Source organism: Nicotiana tabacum, chromosome 6, assembly GCF_000715075.1.
Source record: "Nicotiana tabacum cultivar K326 chromosome 6, ASM71507v2, whole genome shotgun sequence".
NCBI classification, from domain to species: Eukaryota; Viridiplantae; Streptophyta; class Magnoliopsida; order Solanales; family Solanaceae; genus Nicotiana; species Nicotiana tabacum.
Window position 1 is genome coordinate 183,028,365 of NC_134085.1, and position 14,392 is coordinate 183,042,756.

General features: G+C 36.1%; 1 protein-coding gene across 1 annotated transcript; it reads left to right on the forward strand.

Annotated features, from left to right (window-relative positions):
- Window positions 1–1,599: 1,599 nt before the first annotated feature.
- Window positions 1,600–7,938, forward strand: LOC107771445 (pectinesterase 1-like). The gene is made up of 2 exons (XM_016590804.2): window positions 1,600–6,178; window positions 7,139–7,938. The coding sequence occupies exons 1-2, from the start codon at window positions 5,116–5,118 to the stop codon at window positions 7,816–7,818; spliced, it is 1,743 nt and encodes a 580-aa protein (XP_016446290.1). The 5' UTR covers window positions 1,600–5,115; the 3' UTR covers window positions 7,819–7,938.
- The last annotated feature ends 6,454 nt before the right edge of the window (window positions 7,939–14,392 follow it).

Here is a 14,392-nt window from a genome sequence, read left to right on the forward strand (position 1 = left end):
AAACATGCTCCTATCGATTCACTAGAATATAATAATAACAACTGAAATCCTTTTTTTTTAATTTCTAGTACCCAAACCCCACTGCCACTTTATCCAATTCCAACATTTACACCAAGTATATGTTTTTAATATACTAATTCGCAATAGCAGTGATAAATATGCAGATTAAGGGAAAGACAATAGCATGGTTGAAACAGAACTTCATTCACGCTCAAAATTCGAATAGGATGAGAAATGGACCTTATCGTCGAAATCTTTCAATTTCGGATTAACAAAAGAACACCCAACAATGAATCACCAACAAATATTTGAACGAGCAATTGGACGTGCGACCAAAGAAAACTCGACCGGCAGCCTCGAATTACAAATAGAGCCAGCGACCGAAACAACCTTACAAACTCAGTCGACCAGACAGCCTTACAAACTCAGTCGAAGCTCTCAAAGAACGGAAACTGGTATCAACAGAAAGCTTCGCTCGATTTGTTCTATTTGGGTTATGATCTGCTGGATTTTCGGCTGAAAATGGAGTTGTTGTTGCTGGATTCTTGTTACGTTTGAGCTCCAATCTGATGGGGTCTGTGCGACGACGGGTTTGAGAGGGAGTTGGGGTGGTGCGGTCGTTGGTCGTTGTAGGGCTGGTTGACGCCGTTGCTGGTGGGCGGCGGGTCTGGTGAGGTCGTGAGATGGGTGACTGTAATGGTTCCGCTGCTGGAGTGTTCGGGGGATGGAGTGACTGGTCGTTCGGAGGAGGGCAATGACTGCGTGGCTGGTCGGCGGCGTGAGAGATCCGACGACGGGGGTGGACTAGCGGCTGGTTCCTTTTTTAGTTAAAGACTAGGAAATTGAAAAAAACTTGGGTTAGGGTTTCTATAATTAGGTATTTTATATGAAGGTGGGAATGGATGATGGCCATTGGATTAGAAGGAAATAGATGGCTAGGATTAAATCTTGCACATAAATGGGCTAATGGGTTGGGAAGAATGGGCTAAGAATAATTGGGTTTAAGTTAAAAGAAATGGACTCACACCTTTGGGCCTACAAATTTTCTTGTTGGACAAAGACAAACTCAAAAATCCTACCAAAATATTAATTAAACTTAGTTAAGTAAATAAACAAAATTTTGAAATGAAACTACTTTTTTTTGTATTTTTAAATGTTATAACAATAAAATAAAAAGTAAAGAAAATAGGCTAAAGTCATGATAAAATTAAGATACCATGAATAAAAATATACTAATTGATCTTAAACTAAAGATAAAAATATAGAAACGCGATAAACACGATAAATAAAACTATTTTATGTTTTTTTTATATCTTAGGACTAAAAGTAAAAAGATTAAAATTATATTAAAATAAAGTCAAGTAAATATTTTAAAAATATTAAAATACTAAAACTAACTTTAAAATTTGCGTAGGTCAAAAATTACGTGCTTACAATAAGACAATTCACACACCTGAGAGTTGAAGAGAATTCACACGGCATTTTTAACTATTGGGGACCACATGTTTTTTCTAGAAAATTCTTTCTTCCTCTCCAAGCACAATTTTGAGGGTTCATTTTTTTCACTCTATTTATATGTACACTCCTCATTCAGAGAGAAGGGACAAATATTAGAGAAGAGGGTCACAAACACAGAACAGAGAGAGAAACGGGGGACTGAAAAAAACATAGCCAGAAACGCAAAAAGCAGAGGGGAGTTAAGAAAGAGAGTATCCTAATCTGATCTCCTAAGCAAAGAGCGCCTCCCACCGCCCTTCATCAGATCTCTCTCTTTCACTTTGAGAGGACGAGCCAGCCCATCTCTCGAACTCCAGTAGCCGCCGGATTTCATCACCAGTGAAGGCCGGCTGTTACTTCACCTCTAAGCCTCCAGCAGCCACTCCGCCACCCTCTCAACCACCCATCTCCAGCCGTCACGCCAGAACTCCCTCGCCGGAATCCCTCTAATCTGCCGCACCACACACACACACACACATGAACAGTATGTAGAAACAGAGCAAATCCGAGGGTTCTTTTAGTTTCTGATTTCCATCTTTTCTCGGCTGATTTCCATTTAGCTTTTGATATATAAAAAATTAATTTACATCTTAGTAATAGTTTCAGAGATTAGTAACCCTCTTTGTTCAAGTTTGGTTTTCGTTTCAAAATCAGAAAATAAAAAAAAGGTACCAAAAACATTTCTGTTTCCTTGCTTTTCAATTTCGGATTTATCTTGCAAAAAATGGAGTTCGATTGAGTGAAGTCCGTCGCCGGTTGCCGTCCGAAGTTCGAGGTTTGCGGAGTAATTTTTGCTTCTATTTTCCATTCCCTGTTCGAGTTCGTATGTCAGAGTTTCAAGGTCCATCTCTTCTATCTCACTCTCTGCTTGAAATGAATTAATGGTTGCTTGGTCGTCTGATTCATTGTCCTTTATGCTATTCAATGTCAAAATGAATTTAAACTTGAGTTGCAATCTGGTTCTTGTTTCTTTTGTGCTAGTTATTGTTGGCCGTGATATGTTGGTTTTGAGAATGAGAGATAGGGGTTTAGTCTATTTAATCTAATTTTACACTTGAGAAGTATAAGTTCTGAAAATTGAAATTGGAAGTATTTGATGAGGATTTAGATTTTACATTTGAGAAGAATTTGGTTTAAACTCATTCAAGGAGAAGTGGGCCGTGGGTGATAAAATTAATGAGATTTATGTTTAAGGTGATTTGTTTTGTTTATCCGAGTTGATTCGCTAGGAGCATGATAAGGCCGTCAACACCTGGGTAGGCAAACTTTAGGATTTTTGTTAGTTTTGAGGTGAGAGGTCGTTCTTTTAGTTAAATTCATCCAGGGAATGCTCCGACGGATTTGTATATATTTTATTCCGGGGAATGCCCGTAGTATTCTGTAATTGGAGGCTAAAAATAGAACTTGTAATGTTTTATTCTTGTTTTATTTTTCTTTATTAAGTGGGGACGACCTCGAGCCTCTTATGTGTTAATTTTTCCATTTATGTTTATTACCTCAATTCGAATATTTTAAAAGCCAACTTGATCATGTATGCAACCGTACTAGTTATGGGACTCGGGGAGTGCCTAACACCTTCTCCCCGAGTCAAATGAACCCCCTTACCCAGAACTCTGGTGCAGACTTAGTTTTGGAGTCCAAAGTGTTTTAAAAAGGAAAAATTATTTTTAAAAAAGGTGACACGGCACACCGAAATAATGTCAGGTGGCGACTCTGAGTTATTTCCTTTTGAACACAATTTGGTCGCTTTTAATTAAAAATCCTTTTGAGCATTACAAATCTTTTTATATTTTTAAGAGGGTTAGTAAGGTGTAAAAAAGGGTGTAACAAATATAAATGTAATGTGTAATTTTACATGCACTTTTATTACCAGCAATATTCATTTTTATACTTGCAGATTACATGATATTTTAGCCTAAATTCTGGCTAGCAATTTATTGTAGTTAAAGTCTTATTGAATTCGTTCCTATCTCCAAACTAATCTAGCGAGTCTTTGTCATATTTGCTTACAGACATGCATTCATTAAATTAGTTTGGGGTCTACCATTTTGTTATTCCCTCCATCTCATATTATCTATGAGAGTAGAATTTTTTGTACATGCCCCTTAATAAAATTTAATTAGAATGAAATTTTGACTATTTTTTTATTATTCATGTCTTAATATTTAATCTTTCTTCATTAGTATATGAACAAAGTTATCCATAATTAAGATGTTTTTAGTCTTCAAAGATAATCATTACTAAGGATAAAAAAGAAAAAATTTATAAATTTTATCTTGAACTTCTAAAGTGACAAATAATTTGAGACATCTATTTTTAATAACCACGACTGATAATATAAGACGGACGGAGTATATAGTTACTACTCCAACTATCCTAAAGTTTATAAAAATTGAAAATTTGAAAGTGGGTATTGATTTATTTTTTAACTTAAAATACACTTTCAACAATAACACCAACATACTCGGTATTATCTCAGACTGTGAGGTCTGCGGAGGGTAGTGTGTACGCAGACCTTACCTCTACTTTATGAGAATAGAGAGGTTGTTTCCAGTAGACCCTCGCCTAAGGAAAACATAAGCATCACATTAATGAAAATATAGACAGGAAAGGAGAGTACCAAAAAACCATATAAAAGCATAATAAAAACAATAACATAGTAAGGTGATCAACAATGAAAGAAAACAACATTTAGTCATAAAAATCTACTACCAACAGAAAGCAAGACCGCGTGCCAATACTACTATTATGAACACTCTAGACTATCTACTCTACTATCTTAATCCTCGACCTTCATACCTTTCTGTCAAAGGTCATGTCCTCGGTAGCTGAAGTTGCGACATGTCTTGCCTAATCACCTCTCTCCACCTCTTCTTTGGCCTACATCTACCTCTTTGTAGGCCCTCCAATATCAACCTCTCACACCTCCTCACCGGGGCGTCTGTGTTTCTCCTCCTCACATGACCAAATCACCTAAGCCGCGCTTTCCGCATATTATTCTCAATAGGGGTCACGCCCACCTTGTTGCGAATAACCTCATTTATGATCCTATCTAACCTGATGTACCCGCACATCCACCTCAACATCCTTATATCTGCTACCTTCATCTTCTGAACATGAGCGATCTTGACTCAACCACATACAACATTATATTACACTTTCAAATTATTTCAATTTCAAATTTTGTTTCTCGTTTCACAACAAACAAGATTTATATTACATGGCGAAACGTCAAATTTTGCAAGTGGATTTTACAACCAAACGCCACATAATTATTAAATACTTCTGCGTCACGAAAGAACTAAGAAGACTGCAATTATGTATTATGTGGGCTTAATAATAAATAAGTGATAACTTGTGACACTAAATTATTACAGGAGTGAGATCTTAAAGGCAGAAGCATCTAGGAAAAAGTGAAAGCCCATTTGTCTCCTAAAGGCTAAAACTTTGTATAAAAATCACCTCTCTTACCCCAGAAACAGACATCAGTACACACCTACGACACAAAATAAAGCTCTGTATGCACAGACTTTTCCAAATTCCAACCCTCACATTCCCATTTACAAGTTACAAAATCTGAAAAGTAAGCCTTAAAATTTCCTTAATTTTTCTTCTCTAATGGATACAATCAAGTCTTTCAAAGGCTATGGTAAAGTGGACGAAGCCGAAGAACAAGCTTTCAGGAAAAAAACACGTAAGCGTATCATTATCTTAATTGTCTCTGCCATTCTTCTCCTCATTGCAGTAGTAGCCATAGTTGTTGGCACCGTTGTTCACAAAAATAACCAAAAAGACTCCTCCAACTCAAAACAAATCCCTTCTACCACCTCTACTTCCCAATCCTTAGAAGCTCTCTGTAGCGTAACTGAGTACAAAGATTCTTGCATTTCTAGCTTATCAAAATTAGCAGCCTCAAATACCACTGACCCAGAAACGCTGTTCATTCTTTCTTTAAAACTTGCAAAAGATTCCCTAGTCAATTTGTCTTCGGTGCAACAAAATTGGTCCAAATTGACTAAAGAACCTAAAGTACAGCGCGCTCTTGAAGTCTGTGAGAGTGTATTTGACGATGCGATCGACAAGCTTAACGACTCTGTTTCATCAGTGGATGTGAACGAAGGGCAAAAGTTGCTTTCGGGACCAAAAATTGATGATCTCAGGACTTGGTTGAGCTCAACATTAACAGATCAAGAAACATGCTTGGACGCACTTGAAGAAATGAATGCTACATTTGTGAACGATGTTAAGCTTCTAATGAAGAACTCAACTGAATATGCTAGTAACAGTTTAGCTATTGTGGTTAACATTTTGGGAATTCTTGGTCAATTCAACATTCCAATTCACAGGAAATTATTAAGCAATGAGGAAACGGGCTACCTGGAATGGGTTCGACCCGGTGATCGGAGACTTTTGCAGGCGGTTAATCCGAAACCGGATGTGACAGTGGCGAGTGATGGAACTGGAGATGTACTGACTATTCAAGAAGCGGTGAAAAGGGTGCCTAAGAAGAGTAAAGTAAGATTTGTGATACATGTGAAAGCGGGTGAATATGTTGAGACTGTGAGAATGGACAAGTCTGTTTGGAATGTGATGATGTACGGAGATGGCAAAACTAAGACCATTGTTTCCGGCAGCTTGAATTTCGTCGATGGAATTCCCACTTTTGACACCGCCACATTTGGTAAGCTTTCATTAGTCAACTCTAACATGCCAGTAAACATTTTCCCGTTGATTTCTTGCTATTTTACATGTCTAAATTCGAACTCAAGCAGTAATTTCACACCAATCACAAATGCATTTTAGCTTTTGTTACTAACAACAATGCCATTTGTGTTAGTAATAGAAATTCAAAATTAATTGTTGTTGAACCTACATGGTTACCTACTAAATGAAACAACTGAATCATATTTTTGGTGTAATTATTTAGATCTTCCTTTCTTGTTTTAAAAATTAGTAGCTGATTAAAAATGTACAAGATTAAAGGAAGGGTAAACTTTTTTGGTTGAGAAAATGAAATCCAAGATATTACAACAATAGTTCTATTAGGTCTAAGAAATTGACTCTCATATTTCTTTCTCTGTTTTGTTTTGCCGTTATGCACTACTAGAATAGCGGGAAGCAGGAATTGCTTAATGCATTGAATAGTGAACGCGTGGAATCATGTTAAGCTATGTTAGCATGTGGGGTTGATGGCCTTATCAAAACGATTCAGTGTCTATCAGAATGCACATGGCTTTTGTTTTGTAGCCATGTGATTTGATGCCTCAATTTGCTCACCCATGTCAATTCACTTGCTGACTGGTGAGTTAGCTGAGGCATTCACAAAGTAACATGCTTATTAAAAATGGCATCATTGTAGATTGGTCATTTTTCCTGTCCCCTTTTGGATTAGCCTGCCGTGTCACTTTCTTCTGTCCGTTAAGAATCTAGTAGTGGTAAAATTTTGTAAATCGCTTTAAGTGAAAAATGAGATAGGAAATAGTTCTAGGACAATAGAGAATGTGGTGCAACTTTAGCATATCAAGGTTACCACTCTTACTATTTGGTGTCTATGTGTTGAGGTACAATTAACAATTTTACTACCTGCTAAAGATAGTTCACTACTCGTTAAATGATTGGTTCATTTTTGTACTTGCATCAGCTGTTGCTGGTAGAGGTTTCATAGCCAGAGACATGGCATTCAAGAACACAGCTGGAGCAGCGAAGCACCAGGCCGTGGCCATGCGGTCGCAGTCTGATCACTCTGTATTTTACCAGTGCCTATTTGATGGCTTCCAAGACACACTCTATGCCCACTCCAATCGTCAATTTTACCGCGAATGTGACATTACAGGCACCATTGATTTCATCTTTGGTAGTGCCGCGGTTGTTTTCCAAAGTTGTAAAATCCAACCCAGACAGCCCCTAAGCAATCAGTTTGTTACCATTACGGCCCAAGGGAAAAAAGACCCAAATCAGAACTCAGGCATGTCTATTCAAAAGTGCGATTTGTCACCGTTGGATGCTCTAACTGCTCCAACATACTTGGGCAGGCCATGGAAGCAATATTCGACTACAGTCATTATGCAGTCGAATATTGCTTCATTCTTGCATCCTGTAGGTTGGATTGAATGGGTTCGAGGCGTGGAGCCAGCCGACACCATTTTCTATGCTGAGTACCAAAACACAGGCCCGGGTGCAGCTGTGGCCCAAAGGGTCAAATGGGCTGGTTATAAGTCCAGTATCACACCAGTTCAGGCCGCCAAGTACACAGTACAGTCTCTCATACAAGGAGATACTTGGTTACCAGATACAGCAGTGGTCTTTGATTCCACCTTGTAAGACAGGGTTGCATCTCTAGGAAGTAAAAAAAAAACATCTGTTTCTTTTTATTAACAGCAGTTATTTTGCTATGTACTATGCGTATTCTTTTTCTCGCAATAACATTCTTTTAACCCACAAGAATATGCTTGCAATTCCATGAAATTAGCAGTCCATTATGTGAAGAAAACTGACACATGATTTAATTTGCAAGATTAAAATCTCAGTAACAAATAGCAGAAACTATCATTAATTCGTTTAAAGATAGTTTCGCCTTCCTTGTTAACGCCTTTTCTTTCTTTCCTTTTGGTTTGTAAATAAAGAGGGATTCTGGGCGTAGCTAGAGTGCGAGGCGCAGGTATTTGTGTATAAATTATTACTCCCTCCGGTCCACAATAAGAACCAATTTGTTTTTTTTTATTTTGGTCCAAAATAAGTGTCCATTTATATAATCAAGAAAAAATTCAATTTGTTTTTCCAAAATTACTCTTATGTACGTATCCCTAAAAAACCTTTTACTCCTCACATTAAATTATGTTGCAACATTTAATTAAGGGTAGTTTAGTCACACTAACTATTTTTGTCTAGAATTTAGTATTTCCTTAATGGATGTGCCCAAAGCAAATTGGTCATTTATTGTGAACCGGAGGGAGTAATTTAGAATCCAGTAATTTAAGGCGATTAAAATTCTGAATTCATAAACTTGAAATACTAGCTTCGCCTTGCTTGAGACACGAGTCAACGAAGAAATGGTCGAGACTCCGTAGTTAGGTAGTCACCCTATAGTGTTTAATGAAGGGAATAGTAGCTTTCATGGTCCAATGGAGTTTTGAAGGTATTTGACATTTGGGCCATGTTCTCCAAAGACAACCTATAGCCTACTTGGCCAAGTTTTTTGGAAATCAAAAGTGGTTATTGTTTAAACAAAATATTTATTTTAGAGATTTAAAGTGTTAGTTCAAGCTTTTAGAAAAATAAGTACTTTCAAGTAGTAGCATAAAATATTTTTTAAAAGCTTAAAAAGGTTTTTTCCCCATACACAAATTGTTGTTCTAATATATTATCAAAAGTGATTTTCAAATTGATTAGTCAACACAAATTATTACTCTCTAAATGTATTTTTTTTTTACAAATTACTGATAATGGTAAATCACTTTTCTAAATAAGCATATTTTAGAAGTTTTGGCCAAATAGACTAAAAGTCTTAAATTATCATGCCATAAAATATAACGTTAAACAAGCCGTTAACTATTTCAAATAATAAGATATGCAATTCCTTTTAAAATAAATTAATAAAAAGATAGTGGCACATACCATAAAAGAGATGAAATATATGGTCATCTTTTATTTTAATAAATATTTTGTTGTAACAACCCAAGAGCTGTACATGTGTTAAGTTCAATCGACTGCCGTGAAGCTAACGGAAAAGAAGTTGAAAGTTCTCAACGAAGCAACTAGGCTTTGTCATTTTGTATCTAACGATAGTGCTCGAAATTTTAATGAAATTTTAGTCATAAAACTCCATTAATTAATGGTGTAAAAGTATAAAACTATATATTTAGAGACGATAGCCTTTTGCCTTGCTTTTCTTTCTAACCCTTTGCACATACTCATTTCTGTAAGATAGTTTGTTATTGGCAAGTTGGAAGTTGGATTCTTCCCACATCGGAAGAAAGAAGTTCCGTGCCTGTCATGTGAAACACTCCCGGGACCGACCTTACTCGTACCGTGCCTGTTAGCCTCGGAACTGATCATTATGAAATAGCACATAACAGACACGAGATTGTCTCAACAGGCACGAGATTATCTCAACAGGCACGAGACTGACTCAACAGGCACGAGATTGTCTCAACAGGCACGAGACTGACTCAACAGACACGAGATTAACTCAACAGGCACGAGATCCTAGAGTTAATTATTTATTTGAATTTTAAATTCAAAATTCGAATAAATAGTCGTGTCTGTTGTGAAACAAAACATCTTTTCTGAAAGGGTCTATTGGTTGCCTATAAATACACAAGAATTCCAACGAAGTGGATATAGAAAATCACAAGTGTTACTGCAGGCTTTGTTGTATCCTGAAGAGAATCGTTTTGTATTTTCCCTAAATTAGTATACAAGCGATAACTCTTTAAGGACAGTCGATTTTCACGTCTCAAAGCCAATTTTGATTATTATTTTTCTAACAATCTTAAAGAGTTATGCTGCTATGGAGAAATTGATGTCTGTTGTTGAGAATCCGAAGGAGTTCATCAAACTTGATCGCTTTGATGGAACGAACTTTACCCGTTGGAGAGACAAGATGATATTCTTGTTGTCCGCTCTCAATATCTACTATGTTCTTGATTCTGCCTTGCCTCTGATGCCTGAGCCCACAGCAGAAGATTCTGACGTAGTCAAGGAAGAAAGGAAGAAACGAGAACATGATGAACTGTTGTGTCGCGGCCATATTCTGAATACTTTGACAGATCGACTCTATGATCTTTACTGCAATCTGAAGTCGCCAAGAGAGATTTGGACTGCTCTACAAACTGCATACCAGAATGAAAAATGAGGTATTGACAAATTTCTGGCTCTGCAATACTTTGAATTTAAAATATTTGATACTAGGCCTATAATGGATCAGATTCATGAACTGCAAATCTTAGTATCAAAACTAAGTGATCTTGAAGTTAAAATTCCTGATGCACTTCAAATAGGTGCTATTCTTTCGAAATTACCTTCCTCTTGGAATGACTATAAAAATAAAATCCTACATTCTATGGATAAAATGACTGTGGAACAATTTCGTACTCACATTCAAATTGAAAGTGAGACTCGTGCTCGTGATGCTATTAGTCAGCCTTCGAGTTCCGCAGTCAATTTTGTCAGTCAGAATGATTCAGGAAGTGGGAACAAACATCTGAAAGTTTCCAAAAAGTCTTCTTTTAAAAGAGAAAGAACTTTAGTTGTCATCATTGTGGAAAGAAAGGCCATATGATTCGAGACTGCAGATATAGAAAGGCAGGAATAAATTTCAATGCATGCAAAACCGAAAAGTCTGGAAAGATTAAAAAATCTGGAAATTCTGAAAAGGCAAACTTAATGGAAAATTCTGCCCAAGGACTGGTTGCCATGGTTTCCGCAATGCAAATTGGTATGGTCACAGAGTTGAATGTGGCTACCGCTGCTACAAATACTCAAGACTGGTGGCTAGATTCGGGTGCTACTATTCATGTCTGTTATGACAAGAAGATGTTCAAGACATATGCAGAAGTGCAGGATTCTGAACAAGTCTTGATGGGAAACCATGTTGCGGCAGATGTTGCTGGAAAAGGAAGTATTGAGATTAACTTCACATCTGGCCAGAAGTTGACATTACTGAATGTGTATCATGTTCCTGATATGAAGAAAAACTTAATGTCCGCTGCTTTGCTGTCAAAGAAAGGCTTCAAGATAGTTATTGAGTCTGATCATGTAATAGTGTCTAAGAATGGTGTTTTTGTTGGAAAAGGCTATAACTGTAACGGCATGTTCAAATTGAGTATTAATGAAATAAATTATGTTTCTGCTTACATCATTGAGTCTGATTCTTGTTTATGGCATGCTAGACTAGGACATTTAAATTTTGGCTCCTTGAATTATATGTCCAAAAATGGTTATATCTCATGTAAAACTCAACATATAAAATGTGAAATTTGCATACAAGCAAAGATGACAAAGAAACCATTTCGTAAAGTTGAAAGATCCACAGATCTATTAGATTTAATACATTCAGACTTGTGTGAATTAAATGGAGAATTAACTAGAGGAGGCAAAAGATATTTTATTACTTTTATAGACGACTTCTCTAGATTTACATATGTTTACCTACTTAGAACTAAGGACGAAGCTTTTCAAAAGTTTAAAGAATACAAGTCTGTTGTGGAAAATCAAAGGAGTAGGAAAATTAAAATTATTCGAAGTGATAGAGGCGGAGAATATTTTCCTAACGAATTTAATAAGTTCTGTGAAGAGCATGGCCTAATACATCAAATGAGTGCCCCTTATACTCCTCAACAAAATGGGTTAGCGGAAAGGAAAAATAGAACTTTGGTGGATATGGTTAATGCTATGTTACTTAATGCACATTTGCCACATAATTTATGGGGTGAAGCACTACTAACTGCATGTTATATTTTAAATAGAGTGCCTTCAAAGAGTATGCATATTTCGCCTTATGAGCTTTGGAATGGTAGAAAACCAAATTTAAATTATTTTAAAGTGTGGGGGTGTATATCCTATTATAGAGTACCTGACCATCAAAGAACAAAATTGGGTCCTAGAGGAATTAAAAGTATTTTTGTAGGATATGCACAACACTCCAAAGCTTATAGACTGCTAGATCTAGAATCTAATGTCATTATAGAATCTATACATGTTGAATTTATTGAAAATAGATTTATAAATGACAATGTTGATGAAATGACTGAAATAAATGGAAAACGTATCGATGCTAATAAATTGTCGCTTTCTGAAATTATTAAAACTAAGGAAAGAAGTGATGATATGCAAATAGAACCAAGGAAAAGTCAAAGAATAAGAAAAGAAAAACATCTTGGTTCTGATTTTATTTCTTCACAATCTATAGTATTTCTTGTTGAAGGAGATAGGACAAACGTTTGTAATCAAATTCCTATTGTATTAAATGTTGAAGAAGACCCAAAGACGTTTCAAGAAGCAATGTCTTCTAGAGACACTGCCTTTTGGAAAGAGGCCATTAATGATGAAATAGACTCAATTATATCCAACAACACTTGGGTTTTGGTTGATCTTCCTCTTGGATCAAAACCTATAGGTTGTAAGTGGGTCTTTAGGAGAAAGTACAATACAGATGGTTCTGTCCAAACCTTCAAAGCAAGATTAGTTGCAAAAGGTTTCACTCAAAAGGAAGGCATAGACTATTTTGATACATATGCTCCTGTTGCAAGAATAACATCCATTAGAGTCCTTTTATCCTTGGCCTCTATCTATGATCTTTACGTACATCAAATGGATGTTAAAACAACCTTTTTAAATGGGAACCTTAGTGAAGAAATATATATGCAACAACCTGAAGGATTTGTTCTTCCGGGAAACGAGAAAAAAGTTTGTAAATTGATAAAGTCTCTTTATGGTCTTAAACAAGCGCCTAAACAGTGGCATGAAAGATTTGATAGTGTAATACTATCAACCGGATTCGTACATAATAATGCAGACAAGTGCATTTACTCTAAATTTACAAAAGAATATGGAGTAATAATTTGTTTATATGTCGATGACATGCTGATTTTTGGTACGAATCTACAAGGAATTACCGAGACCAAGAAGTATCTAACCTCAGTTTTTAAAATGAAGGATTTAAATGAAGTTGATACTATTTTGGGAATCAAGGTCAAAAGAGATAACAAGCAAGTGACTTTGTCACAAGCACATTATATAGATAAAATCCTTACTAAATTCAGTCATTTAGGAATAAAGGGGTATAATACTCCTTATGATTCTAGTGTTAAGCTAACTGCAAATACTGGAAGAGCAGTAGCACAGTTGGAGTATGCAAGTGCGATAGGTAGTATGATGTATGCAATGCATTGCACTAGACCCGACATTGCATTTGCTGTTTGTAAACTTTCAAGGTTTACCAGTAATCCAGGTAATGATCATTGGAAAGCAATAAGTAGAGTACTTGGATATTTAAAATATACAAAGCACTTAGGCATTTGCTATAATGGTTTTCCTAATGTATTAGAGGGATATTCTGATGCAAGTTGGATTACAAGTGTTAATGATAATAAATCCACATCATGATGGATATTTACTCTAGACGGTGAAGCCATTAGTTGGGCATCCAAGAAACAAACATGTATTTCCCATTCTACTATGGAATCTGAATTTATTGCATTAGCAGCTGCTGGAAAAGAAGCAGAATGGCTGAGGAATATGTTACTTGATATAAAGTTGTGGTCACAACCTATGCCAGCCATTTCCATATTCTCTGATAGTGAGACTACATTGTGTATTGCTCACAATAAAATTTATAATGGAAAATCGAGACATATAAGCTTGAGACATGCTTATATAAGAGAATTAATTACAAATGAAGCTATAGTTGTAATATATGTGAGATCAAATAAGAATTTGGCTGATCCACTTACGAAGCCATTAGGTAGAGATGTAGTACAATAAACTTGTGGAGGGATGGGGCTAAGACCCTTAAATTAAATACAAGGAATGGGAACCCCACTTTGAGTTAGTATACACTCTAAAAATATAAGTTCAATGGGTAATAACAAGTTACTTGTATTGTTTAAGCATTGATCTCCTCTTTAGGAGCCCTAATTCTATTGTACTACTTACTGTTATATGAGGAGTTAAGGAGTTGTTAAATGCTTGTTATAACAGGGGCATAAAGACAAACTCCAAAGTGCATACTGTTACATGAAGAGGTTGATTAATCTTAATGGAATTATTAATGTCTGGAGTAACAGGGACATATTAACTAATTCCACCTATATGAATATTGAAGTGGTGCCGCTTCTAGCAAGATTTAAAGGGTTGATCTTGTAAATATTCATGAATTCAGGATGAGCACATGGCT

Coding starts and splice junctions, on each gene's coding strand:
- LOC107771445 (XM_016590804.2), top strand. CDS start 5,116: ATGGATACAATCAAGTCTTTCAAAGGCTATGGTAAAGTGGACGAAGCC. Junction 6,179..7,138: donor TTTTGACACCGCCACATTTG/GTAAGCTTTCAT, acceptor TACTTGCATCAG/CTGTTGCTGGTAGAGGTTTC.